The sequence below is a fragment of the Panthera pardus genome, unplaced genomic scaffold, assembly GCF_024362965.1.
Source record: "Panthera pardus isolate Hobbes unplaced genomic scaffold, ASM2436296v1 HiC_scaffold_12, whole genome shotgun sequence".
Classification (NCBI taxonomy): Eukaryota; Metazoa; Chordata; class Mammalia; order Carnivora; family Felidae; genus Panthera; species Panthera pardus.
The window spans coordinates 53175307-53189616 of NW_026526677.1; the positions used below are offsets into that span (position 1 = coordinate 53175307).

Below are 14310 nucleotides of genomic sequence, written 5' to 3' on the forward strand. Positions count from 1 at the left end.
CTGTCTCTCATTCTCTCTCTGTCTCTGTCTCTGTCTGTCTCTCTCTCTCTCCTCTTCATATCTGCCTACTCATCTGTATCCTTTGAGTTATGTTTACCCAGGTTTCGTCATATGGCCCTGTTCTATCCCAAGCCGCATCATAGACTGATTGGGCTTTGCTCATCTGAAGTATTTTCTATTCCTCCCTCTGCAGGCACATTATTGGAATGACACTTGTTCACACAGACAGACGTTGCTCCTAAGGAATGGTTATCAATAAACAAACATGATCTATAGCTCAAGTTATAGATCACTTATTTCTTTGGTTGTGTGTGAGTGTGCTTTTGTTATTATATTACATTTTAATTTAGGAGAGAGATATAAATATTATATTCTAGTTTTTATTCCATTTGATTGTTTTGGTAGAAAGTCTTTCCTATTCTCAAATTTATCCAGCTCTTATCAATATTTTGGAGCTACTGTGAATATTTTTTTGTTCTTGTTGTTGTTTTCAGATGGTTTTACAATGTGAAAAAGACATCTCAAAGGCATTGACTTTTCCCATCATATTTGAAATTAGCTGAAGTTCATGTACATCATGGAGAAGGTCTCTGGTGCCTTGTTTTCTTTTCTAAGCTCAAACAAAACACCTTTTGGAAGCCTGCCCTAAGTTCTTTAGTCCTAAGTGCATAAACCATAGGGTTGAGGGAAGGGGGGATGATGTTGTGCAGCACATTGAGTAGAACTGGAACCAAAGGGGCCTTAGTTTCTGCCAGATGAGTTGCTGAAATCACTACAACAACAGTGTAGAAGAATAGGATAAGGATCAGATGGGAGCTACAAGTGCTCAGAGCTTTGGAGGCAGCTTCAGCAGAATTCAGTTTAAGTACAGAGCGCAGAATCAAAGTGTATGACAATATTATAAGACCTAGGTCACTCCCCATTACAAGCCATGCCAGAACCAATTGGCAGATGCTGTTTGGCCTCCTGTCATCACAAGCCAGGCTGGTGACCCCAAGGTTAGAGCACAGGCAGTGCTCAATCTCATTCCTGGAACAATAATTACGCTGGGCTGCTAGCACTGGCACTGGAAGGGAAAACAAACTGTTTCTTAGTACCATGAGCACAGTAGCTCTTAAGATTAAGGCCTTGGTGACAATTGATGGGTAGCGAAGAGGGTGACAAATAGCTATGTATCTATCAAAAGCCATGCAGAGGAAGATACCAGACTCCATGCTCACAAAGCAGTGAATGGCATAGATCTGAGCAAAACACTCAGGAAGGCTGATGACCTTGGCATCAAACCAGAAGATGGCCAGGATCTTGGGCATGATGGTGGTGGCCAGGCCCATGTCCACCACAGAGAGGATGCCTAGGAAAGAGTACATAGGCTGCTGAAGAGCAGGGTCCTGGCAGATGGTGACGAGGATGAGGATATTAGCACCAATTGCTGAGAGGTAGAGTAGTGCCAATGGTAAGGAGAGCCAGTGTTGCCAGCTGTGAATGCCTGGGAGTCCCATCAGGATGAACTCAGACACCTGGAACTTGGAGCTATTAGAGCCTTTCAGAGATGCAGACATTGTTTCCTAAGAGGAAAAAAAAAAGATGGGTTTCAACGTTGCTTTCTTGGAGCCATATTATCATCAAACATTATTTTTAACCTATCTCCACGTAGCATAGTTGGTGCTGTAACCAAATGAACTCTGTTGTACATCCCTTACTATAATTAAAGATAAAGTACTATGAAGTTCTGGGGGTTTTATAGTAGAATCAAAACTTATAAGGAGCAATTATCACGGTTGACTATTGAGGGACAATTCAGCATGCATCTCAAATCTCTATTTGCCTTATCCTTATTTATTTCAATTCGGGACCATCACAGCATTAAGGAGGGCACTTGTTGGGATGAGCACTGGAGGTTATATGTAAGTAATGAATAACTAAATTCTACTCATGAAACCATAATTACACTATGTTAACTAATCTGGATTTAAATAAAATTAAAAGAAAAGAGAAGAAAAGAAAAAAGAAAAGAAAAGGAAGGAAAGGAAAGGAAAAGGAAAAGAAAGAGAAAAGAAAAAAAAAGAAAAGAAAATGGGACCATCACATAAATAAGATTCTAGTTTTTTTTCTTTTGAACTGTCTTCAGGACTACAGAACTGTCTACAGGACAGCAGAGAATCTCTTGCCACAGAGATCAAGGGACTAAGGAACAGTCACGAGGAGCTGAAAAGCGCTTTAAACGAAATGCAAAACAAAATGGAAACGACGACAGCTCGGATTGAAGAGGCAGAGGAGAGAATAGGTGAACTAGAAGATAAAGTTATGGAAAAAGAGGAAGCTGAGAGAAAGAGAGATAAAAAAATCCAGGAGTATGAGAGGAAAATTAGAGAACTAAGTGATACACTAAAAAGAAATAATATACGCATAATTGGTATCCCAGAGGAGGAAGAGAGAGGGAAAGGTGCTGAAGGGGTACTTGAAGAAATTATAGCTGAGAACTTCCCTGAACTGGGGAAGGAAAAAGGCATTGAAATCCAAGAGGCACAGAGAACTCCCTTCAGACGTAACTTGAATCGATCTTCTGCACGACATATCATAGTGAAACTGGCAAAATACAAGGATAAAGAGAAAATTCTGAAAGCAGCAAGGGATAAACATGCCCTCACATATAAAGGGAGACCTATAAGACTCGTGACTGATCTCTCTTTTGAAACTTGGCAGGCCAGAAAGGCTTGGCACGATATCTTCAGTGTGCTAAACAGAAAAAATATGCAGCCGAGAATCCTTTATCCAGCAAGTCTGTCATTTAGAATAGAAGGAGAGATAAAGGTCTTCCCAAACAAACAAAAACTGAAGGAATTTGTCACCACTAAACCAGCCCTACAAGAGATCCTAAGGGGGAACCTGTGAGACAAAGTACCAGAGACATCACTACAAGCATAAAACATACAGACATCACAATGACTCTAAACCCGTATCTTTCTATAATAACACTGAATTTAAATGGATTAAATGTGCCAACCAAAAGACATAGGGTATCAGAATGGATAAAAAAACAAGACCCATCTATTTGCTGTCTACAAGAGACTCATTTTAGATCTGAGGACACCTTTAGATTGAGAGTGAGGGGATGGAGAACTATTTATCATGCTACTGGAAGCCAAAAGAAAGCTGGAGTAGCCATACTTATATCAGACAAACTAGACTTTAAATTAAAGGCTGTAACAAGAGATGAAGAAGGGCATTATATAATAATCACAGGGCCTATCCATCAGGAAGAGCTAACAATTATAAATGTCTATGTGCCGAATACCGGAGCCCCCAAATATATAAAACAATTATTCATAAACATAAGCAACCTTATTGATAAGAATGTGGCAATTGCAGGGGACTATAACACCCCACTTACAGAAATGGATAGATCATCTAGACACACAGTCAATAAAGAAACAAGGGTCCTGAATGATACATTGGATCAGATGGACTTGACAGATATATTTAGAACTCTGCATCCCAAAGCAACAGAATATACTTTCTTCTCGAGTGCATATGGAACAGCCTCCAAGATAGATCATATACTGGGTCACAAAACAGCCCTTCATAAGTTTACAAGAATTGAAATTATACCATGCATACTTTCAGACCACAATGCTATGAAGCTTGAAATCAACCACAGGAAAAAGTATGGAAAACCTCCAAAAGCGTGGAGGTTAAAGAACACCCTACTAAAGAATGAGTGGGTCAACCAGGCAATTAGAGAAGACATTAAAAAATATATGGAAACAAACAAAAATGAAAATACGACAATCCAAACGCTTTGGGACGCAGCGAAGGCAGTCCTGAGAGGAAAATACATTGCAATCCAGGCCTATCTCAAGAAACAAGAAAAATCCCAAATACAAAATCTAACAGCACACCTAAAGGAAATAGAAGCAGAACAGCAAAGGCAGCCTAAACCCAGCAGAAGAAGAGAAATAATAAAGATCAGAGCAGAAATAAACAATATAGAATCTAAAAAAAACGGTAGAGCAGATCAACGAAACCAAGAGTTGGTTTTTTGAAAAAATAAACAAAATTGACAAGCCTCTAGCCAGGCTTCTCAAAAAGAAAAGGGAGATGACCCAAATAGATAAAATCATGAATGAAAATGGAATTATTACAACCAATCCCTCAGAGATACAAACAATTATCAGGGAATACTATGAAAAATTATATGCCAACAAATTGGACAACCTGGAAGAAATGGACAAATTCCTAAACACCCACACTCTTCCAAAACTCAATCAGGAGGAAATAGAAAGCTTGAACAGACCCATAACCAGCGAAGAAATTGAATCGGTTATCAAAAATCTCCCAACAAATAAGAGTCCAGGACCAGATGGCTTCCCAGGGGAGTTCTCCCAGACGTTTAAAGCAGAGATAATACCTATCCTTCTCAAGCTATTCCAAGAAATAGAAAGGGAAGGAAAACTTCCAGACTCATTCTATGAAGCCAGTATTACTTTGATTCCTAAACCAGACAGAGACCCAGTAAAAAAAGAGAACTACAGGCCAATATCCCTGATGAATATGGATGCAAAAATTCTCAATAAGATACTAACAAATCGAATTCAACGACATATAAAAAGAATTATTCACCATGATCAAGTGGGATTCATTCCTGGGATACAGGGCTGGTTCAACATTCGCAAATCGATCAACGTGATACATCACATTAACAAAAAAAAAGAGAAGAACCATATGATCCTGTCAATCGATGCAGAAAAGGCCTTAGACAAAATCCAGCACCCTTTCTTAATAAAAACCCTTGAGAAAGTCAGGATAGAAGGAACATACTTAAAGATCATAAAAGCCATTTATGAAAAGCCCACAGCTAACATCATCCTCAACGGGGAAAAACTGAGAGCTTTTTCCCAGAGATCAGGAACACGACAGGGATGCCCACTCTCAACGCTGTTGTTTAACATAGTGCTGGAAGTTCTAGCGTCAGCAATCAGACAACAAAAGGAAATCAAAGGCATCCAAATTGGCAAAGATGAAGTCAAGCTTTCGCTTTTTGCAGATGACATGATATTATACATGGAAAATCCGATAGACTCCACCAAAAGTCTGCTAGAACTGATACATGAATTCAGCAAAGTTGCAGGATACAAAATCAATGTACAGAAATCAGTTGCATTCTTATACACTAACAATAAAGCAACAGAAAGACCAATAAAGAAACTGATCCCATTCACAATTGCACCAAGAAGCATAAAATACCTAGGAATAAATCTAACAAAGATGTAAAAGATCTGTATGCTGAAAACTATAGAAAGCTTATGCAGGTAATTGCAGAAGATATAAAGAAATGGAAAGACATTCCCTGCTCATGGATTGGAAGAATAAATATTGTCAAAATGTCAATACAACCCAAAGCTATCTACACATTCAATGCAATCCCAATCAAAATTGCACCAGCATTCTTCTCGAAACTAGAACAAACAATCCTAAAATTCATATGGAACCACAAAAGGCCCCGAATAGCCAAAGTAATTTTGAAGAAGAAGACCAAAGCAGGAGGCATCACAATCCCAGACTTTAGCCTCTACTACAAAGCTGCCATCATCAAGACAGCATGGTATTGGCATAAAAACAGACACATAGACCAATGGAATAGAATAGAAACCCCAGAACTAGACCCACAAACGTATGGCCAACTCATCTTTGACAAAGCAGGAAAGAACATCCAATGGAAAAAAGACAGTCTCTTTAACAAATGGTGCTGGGAGAACTGGACAGCAACATGCAGAAGGTTGAAACTAGACCACTTTCTCACACCATTCACAAAAATAAACTCAAAATGGATAAAGGACCTGAATGTGAGACAGGAAACCATCAAAACCTTAGAGGAGAAAGCAGGAAAAGACCTCTCTGACCTCAGCCGTAGCAATCTCTTACTCGACACATCCCCAAAGGCAAGGGAATTAAAAGCAAAAGTGAATTACTGGGACCTTATGAAGATAAAAAGCTTCTCTACAGCAAAGGAAACAACCAACAAAACTAAAAGGCAACCAACGGAATGGGAAAAGATATTTGCAAATGACACATCGGACAAAGGGCTAGTATCCAAAATCTACAAAGAGCTCATCAAACTCCACACCCGAAAAACAAATAACCCAGTGAAGAAATGGGCAGAAAACATGAATAGACACTTCTCTAAAGAAGACATCCGATGGCCAACAGGCACATGAAAAGATGTTCAACGTCGCTCCTTATCAGGGAAATACAAATCAAAACCACACTCAGATATCACCTCACGCCAGTCAGAGTGGCCAAAATGAACAAATCAGGAGTCTATAGATGCTGGAGAGGATGTGGAGAAAAGGGAACCCTCTTGCACTGTTGGTGGGATTGCAAATGGGTGCAGCCGCTCTGGAAAGCAGTGTGGAGGTTCCTCATAAAATTAAAAATAGACCTACCCTATGACCCAGCAATAGCACTGCTAGGAATTTATCCAAGGGATACAGGAGTACTGATGCATAGGGGCACTTGTACCCCAATGTTTATAGCAGCACTCTCAACAATAGCCAAAGTATGGAAAGAGCCTAAATGTCCATCAACTGATGAATGGATAAAGAAATTGTGGTTTATATACACAATGGAATACTACGTGGCAATGAGAAAGAATGAAATGTGGACTTTTGTAGCAACGTGGATGGAACTGGAGAGTGTGATGCTAAGTGAAATAAGCCATACAGAGAAAGATAGATACCATATGGTTTCACTCTTATGTGGATCCTGAGAAACGTAACAGAAACCCATGGGAGAGGGAAGGAAAAAAAAAAAAAGAGATTAGAGTGGGAGAGAGCCAAAGCATAAGAGACTGTTAAAAACTGAGAACAAACTGAGGGTTGATGGGGGGTGGGAGGGAGGGCAGGGTGGGTGATGGGTATTGAGGAGGGCACCTTTTGGGATGAGCACTGGGTGTTGCATGGAAACCAATTTGACAGTAAATTTCATATATTAAAAAACAAATTAAAAAAAAAGAATTCCAATGATAAAGTAGGTAAAGAAAATACAAAGAAAGTGCAAAGAAACAGTAAGATGACAAAAGTGGAACAAATATATTGATTTGTCAGTAAATATAAATTATATAAACTGCACATTAATTTAAGTATAATTCTAATTAAGTTTTAATATTATATATGTGGTACAAAAGAGTATATCAGAATGAAAACTATATACAAAAGTTTAAAAACTGCCACACACACACACACACACACATTTATTTTAGGTAAACAGAATACCAAACAATTGGGGAGAATATATTAAGATCAGAAAAAGAGAATTCTAACAAAACTCTTAGGTCAAGATCACTCTGGGGAAATAAAAAGCTCGATAGTGTGTACTAAGCTAATTGTGTCATACTGTTTCATTTCCAGCTTTGATAAGGTGTCTTTACAACACAAACCATAAAAACAATTATTCACTTTCTCAGTTTATTAATACAAAAGGAAAGTTTTAAAATGAGAGTTTCTCAAATTTACACTTAAATCATATGGCAACTAGCTAAAATGACTTTGCCATTTTCTGTTTAAAGTAAATGGTTTATTCATAATTTAAAATTTTAGCTTTGGAATTTCAAGGAGCGTATTAATGTTCAGTGTGTGTAAAAGCATCAAATATGACCTTAGAATAGAAAAAATGTTTTTCATTGAAAGCCAGAATTGCCAATAGGCTTTTATCTTTAGACTTACTAAATCTATCTGTATCTTTTGGGTTCTGTTTATCGAAGTCTGGTCATCTTGCCTTATTCCATCTCAAGCGCCATCATAGACTGATTTGGCTTTGTTCATCTGAAGTATTTTCTATTCCTCCCTCTGTAGACACTGGAATGACACTTGTTCAGTCAGACAGACATTGTTCCCAAGGTACAGCTATCTACAAACAAGCATGATCTGTAACTCATGTCCCAATCACTTATTTCTTTGGTTGTGTGTTTTTGTCATGTTAATTTTTATTTGCAGGGAGAGATATAAATCATAAATTCTAGTTTGTATTCCATTTGGTTTGGTAGAAAATACTTCTCCTCCAATATATTCAGCTTTGTCAATATTTTGGAGCTAATTGGAATGTTTTTGTTGTTATTGTTTCCAGATGCTTTTACAATGTGAAAAAGATATCTCAAAGGCAATTCACTTCCCCCTTCATATTTGAAATTCTACTATCCATCTTAGAAGGAGCTGAAGTTCATGTACATCATGGAGAAGGTCTCTGGTGCCTTGTTTTCTTTTCTAAACTCAAACAAAACACCTTTTGGAAGCCTGCCCTAAGTTCTTTAGTCCTAAGTGCATAAACCATAGGGTTGAGGGAAGGGGGGATGATGTTGTGCAGCACATTGAGTAGAACTGGAACCAAAGGGGCCTTAGTTTCTGCCAGATGAGTTACTGAAATCACTACAACAACAGTGTAGAAGAAGAGGATAAGGATCAGATGGGAGCTACAAGTGCTCAGAGCTTTGGAGGCAGCTTCAGCAGAATTCAGTTTAAGTACAGAGCGCAGAATCAAAGTGTATGACAATATTATAAGACCTAGGTCACTCCCCATTCCAAGCCATGCCAGAACCAATTGGCAGATGCTGTTTGGCCTCCTGTCATCACAAGCCAGGCTGGTGACCCCAAGGTTAGAGCACAGGCAATGCTCAATCTCATTCCTGGAACAATAATTACGCTGGGCTGCTAGCACTGGCACTGGAATGACAAACAGGCCATTTCTTAGTACCATGAACACAGTAGCTCTTAAGATTAAGGCCTTGGTGACGATTGATGGGTAGTGAAGAGGGTGACAAATAGCTATGTATCTATCAAAAGCCATGCAGAGGAAGATACCAGACTCCATGCCCACAAAGCAGTGAATGGCATAGATCTGAGCAAAACACTCAGGAAGGCTGATGACCTTGGCATCAAACCAGAAGATGGCCAGGATCTTGGGCATGATGGTGGTGGCCAGGCCCATGTCCACCACAGAGAGGATGCCTAGGAAAGAGTACATAGGCTGCTGAAGAGCAGGGTCCTGGCAGATGGTGACGAGGATGAGGATATTAGCACCAATTGCTGAGAGGTAGAGTAGTGCCAATGGTAAGGAGAGCCAGTGTTGCCAGCTGTGAATGCCTGGGAGTCCCATCAGGATGAACTCAGACACCTGGAACTTGGAGCTATTAGAGCCTTTCAGAGATGCAGACATTGTTTCCTAAGAGAAAAAAAAAAAAGATGGGTTTCAACGTTGCTTTCTTTGAGCCATATTATCATCAAACATTATTTTTAACCTATCTCCACATAGCATAGTTGGTGATGTAACCACTGAACTCTGTTGTACATCCCTTACTGTAATTTAAGATAAAGTACCATGAAGTTCCGGGATTTTTATAGTAGAAATTAAACTTATAAGGAGCAATTATCACGGCTGACTATTGAGGGACAATTCAGCATGCATCTCAAATCTCTATTTGCCTTATCCTTATTTCTTTCAATTCAGGACCATCACAGCATTAAGGAGGGCACTGTTGGGATGAGCACTGGAGGTTATATGTAAGTAATGAATAACTAAATTCTACTCATGAAACCATAATTACACTATGTTAACTAATCTGGATTTAAATAAAATTAAAGAAAAGAGAAGAAAAGAAAAAAAAAGAAAAGGAAGGAAAGGAAAGGAAAAGAAAAGGAAAGAGAAAAGAAAAGAAAAGAAAAGAAGAGAAGAGAAGAGAAGAGAAAAGAAAAGAAAAGAAAAGAAAAGAAAAGAAAAGAAAAGAAAAGAAAAAGAAAAGAAAATGGGACCATCACATGAATAATATTCTAGTTTTTTTCTTTTGAACTGTCTTCATCTCTTCAGAAATTTTGTGGAATCAAGTGGATGTGTGTTTTCTTCATAATGTCTCAATACTGCTTCAGATTTTTATTAACTGACAACAAGGAGACTTTTTAAATGCAGAATTATCGAAGATGAAATATTGTAGTTTCACCATTCCTAGTTGTTATAGATGTCCATTAAGGTTTTATATAGCCTCCACAAATTTTATATCACAGACTTTAAGGATTTTCAAACATAAGTGTGATGCAAATTAGAACAGAAATAACTTTTTTTAATATTCGACTTTATATCGACTTCTAAGAAGATCACAAAAGACTAGCTTGAAAAATTAAGTGATCATGACTGAATTTGTTGATTTAAAGAGTGACTTAATAGAGACAAATCTTAGAAATTTGTTTCTAGTTTAGTCCTAGAGAATCTACAAAGGCATATAAATACAGGAATTAGACACAGGTAGTATGATAATTTTGATTTTATTAACAAACAAGAATTACTTGCCCATATATTGAAGAAACTGTCATTGTATATTCAGATTCATCATGGTCGAAACTAGACTCATCTTTCTTCCCGCTGGTGTTTTTCATGTACTTTTTATTCTATTCAGGATCCCAACCAGCCAAGCCTGAAAATAACAAACCAGCCTTTTCTTTTGGCCAGCAATTGCTCCCTTCTCCTGTGGTTTCTTCCTCTTACTTCATCATGCAGCCCGTCTCCTGAGTGTTGCTGCTTCTGAGTCTTACCTGCTCACTCGTGCCTCATGCTTCCTTCCTTTGCTCAGCCATCTGAAATTCCTAAAACTGGTATTCTCTTGCTTAGAATGATCCATGCCCTCACCCTTTCTTTCAAATAGTTTAAATTCCTTCTAGCACATAAGGCAGTTATGGATTTATTTTTGATATAATTACTTTTAAATATAGAAAAACAAATCTGAAGAAATATTAAAATTCTCTCATATTATCACCAACCAAAGAAGGTTCATGTTAACAACTAGATGCATTTTTTTTTTCAGAAATGTCTTGCCTCCTGTTTAGATAAACATGTACCGCCTAATTATGGGGAAATCATCCTTCTTTAACGGTAATGTAATTTGGTGAACACGAAAATTATCTGTACGTATTCGCAGCAGATTTTAACCAAACAGACACAAAGAGGCTTGGAGGTGAAACTAGTTTGACTCTGGACTTTTAGGTCAGAACTCCTGAGGAGTTCAACTTCACAGCTCCATCTCGAGAACTTGGACGTGTGTGACCCACTTGACTGTATGGGGTCTGGTATTTTTGTCAAATACTCACTTATTATTATATATCATCATATCAAAGACACAGCCTTGTATCTTTGATGTTTTCTCTTCGTTGATATTAGTGTGATACCGTTAAGAGAAGGAGCAGATTTGAGTTCACAGAAAAGAAATAAGTGTTTTCCATTTTAGCACTTAAAGGTTGGCAAGACATGGAGTGTGACCCTGCTACGTAAGACAGTTAATATATTCATCCTGAAGACAATCTAGCAGCTGTTTTAAAAATGAGGTCACTTCTAAATCACCACACAAACCCTATCTTCTCTAATTCTAGCCCTAATCCCTTTGAAAAGCTTCTCCAAGCCTTTATTTCCTCCTAGGACAGAGAAAAGAGTAAATCCCTTGTACAAAATATTGCCAAAACAACATAAGAAAAGATTAAGGATGAGCCATTGGAATAAACTTAAAAACATTTTTTAAAAAAAGGGGTACCAGGATGGCTCGGTCGGTTAAGCATCTGACTCTTGGTTTCAGCTCAGGTCATGATCTCATGGTTTCATGAGTTCAAACCCCCCCCAATTGGGTTCTGTGCTGGCAGCATATATCCTGCTTGAGATTCTCTCACTTCCTCTCTCTCTGCCCCCGCCCCACCCCACCCCCCAACAAGATATCTCTGTCTCTCTCATAATAAATAAATAAGTTTAAAAATAAATTGTTTTTTTTTTAAAAAGGGATGCTCCATTGGATGCTCTGGGGTTTTGCCAGTGTGAGCATGCCAAGGTTTTAGTACTTAACTGTGGTCAGGGGCAGAGACTCATAGTCTGAAGTCCTGGCAATGGCAGTTTTTCACTGGGAAAGGTTTCCTACCTGGAGCCTGCTTGAGATTCTCTCTGTCCCTTTTCTTTGTCCCTACCCCATCATTCTTTCTCTCTCTCTCTCTCCCTCTTTCTCTCTCTCCATCCTCAAAATAAATAAATAAACATTAAAAAATGATTAAGATATTACTGGGATGCCTGGGTGGCTCAGTTGGTTAAGCATCCTACTCTTGATTTCGACTCAGGTTATGATCTCATGGTTCATGAGATCGAGCCCTGTGTTGGGATCTGTGTTGACAGTGCAGAGCTTGCTCGGGATTCTCTCTCTCTACTCATCCCCCACTTGTGCACTCTCTCTCTTTCTCTCTCTCTTAGAAACTAATACACATTTAAAAAATGAATAATAGATGGATAAATGACTGCACAAATAAATACACAAATAACATTTACACTTGAATTTTATAATTAGTAACTATAATCTAAATATTATTACTTGGAAGGCATAAAAGTAACTACTATAGGAAAAGCAATAAAGAACAACTTACTGAAGACTATTAGGAAAGACAAATAAACAAAGCATTCCCATGATAACTATGGAAATAAAGGAAATACAAAGAATGTGCAAAGAAAAAAAAAGATGACAAAAGTGGAAGAGACATATTGGTTTGTTAGTAAATATAAATTATTTGAACTACCCATTAATTTAATTATAACTCTAATTAACTTTAAAACTTATATATGCATTACCAAAAAAGTGTATCAGAATGAAAGCTATACACAAAAGTTTAAAATCTGTATTCTTTTTAGGTAAACAAGATACCAAAGAATTGGGGAGAATAAATTAATGTCAGGAAAAGAGAATTCAAAGCAAAACATGTTGGTCAATATCACTTAGGGAAAATAGAAATCTTGACAGTGTGTAATTAAAGTTAATTGTATCAGATTATTCCGTTTCCAGGTTTGATAAGGTTTCTTTACAACCCACACCATAAAAACAATTAAATTCACTTTCTCAGTTTATTAATACAAAGGGAAAGTTTTAAAATGAGGGCTTCTCAAATTTACACTTAAATCATATGCCAGCTTGTTAAAGTGACTTTCAATTTTCTGTTTAAGAGAAATGTTTTGTTCATCATTTTAAATTTTAGCTTTGGAATTTCAAGGAATGTATTAATTTTCATTTGTATAAAAACCACAAATACGACCTTTGCAATTAAAAAAAATGTTTCTCTGAAGAACAGAACTGCCAAGAAGCTTTTATCTTTAGACTTAGTAAATTCATAATTTATATTTATAGGTAACATTATATACTCTAAGTTTTGTTACACATATGTCATTAAGAAAAATATAAATTTAATTTTTTAATGTTTATTTCTTTTTGAGAGAGAGTGAGACAGAGTGTGAGTAGGGGAGCGGCAGAGAGAGAGGGAGACACAGAATCTGAAGCAGGCTCCAGGCTCTGAGCTGTCAGCACAGAGCCCAACACCAGGCTCAAAACCAGGTACCATGAGATCACGACCTGAGCCAAATTCAGACACTTAACCACTTGAGTCACCCAGATGCCCCAAGAAAAATATAAATTTAAAACAAATTATACACACACAGTTACACTTGTAATCAAAAAAAGATTTATAAAATTATCTTTGAATAACTTATTAAAATTGAGTATAAACTAGTCTATAAGGATCACTATTCTTTTCTCCCTCTATCCCATTTTATTACATTGGACAATCTCTCTTGAATGATTGAACTGTGATGTTCAGTCATTGGTTACTATACTTGTATTATAAATAGCAGGTGCACAATGCAATATTACAGCCTTTGAAGTTAGAGTCTCATAACAAGAGTGAACGATACTAGTTCAGTGTCTTGATTTCTACCCAGAAAGAACTGCTTGGGTTGGAGAAAAAGTTACTATGTTTTTTTATCCAAGTGTATTTCCTTACATTTATTGCATTTTAACTATATATCTGTGTATAAGAGGCAGGTAGAGAAAACAAGAAAAACATAAGTACCACTAGGTCTATCTGGCTGGCTCAGTAGGTAGAGCGTCCAACCTTTGATATCAGCTCAAGTCCTAAACCCTCAGTCCTGAGGTCAGGCTGGGAGAGAGGGTCTGCACTGATGGCTGATTGCTCACAGCATGGAGGCTGGTTGGGATTTTCTCTCCCTGCCTCTCTCTCTCTCTCTCTCTCTCTCTCTCTCTCTCTCTCTGTCCCTCAAAATAAATAAATATTTTAAAAACTCATAAGTACCACTAAATTGAAAACTAAAAATATTTTTCTGGGATTACAAACGCACTCTTTGGAAGGATGTATTTTATAAAAAATGCTAAACATTCTCTTTACACTCCTCAATTTCCTTTTTATCTGCATAGCTTTAGTCACTAAAACTGGCTTTATGCTTACACAATAATTTGGGTCC

At 37.6% G+C, this 14310-nt stretch overlaps 2 protein-coding genes across 2 annotated transcripts; both read right to left on the bottom strand.

The window, feature by feature from the left end:
- Positions 1-575: 575 nt before the first annotated feature.
- On the bottom strand, positions 576-1559 carry LOC109259978 (olfactory receptor 56B1-like). Its single transcript, XM_019437974.2, has one exon. The coding sequence runs from the start codon at positions 1557-1559 to the stop codon at positions 576-578; it is 984 nt and encodes a 327-aa protein (XP_019293519.2).
- A 6664-nt stretch (positions 1560-8223) lies between these two features.
- On the bottom strand, positions 8224-9207 carry LOC109259979 (olfactory receptor 56B1-like). The gene has a single exon (XM_019437975.2). It carries the CDS (start codon positions 9205-9207, stop codon positions 8224-8226), a length of 984 nt encoding a protein of 327 aa, XP_019293520.2.
- Positions 9208-14310: the final 5103 nt, after the last annotated feature.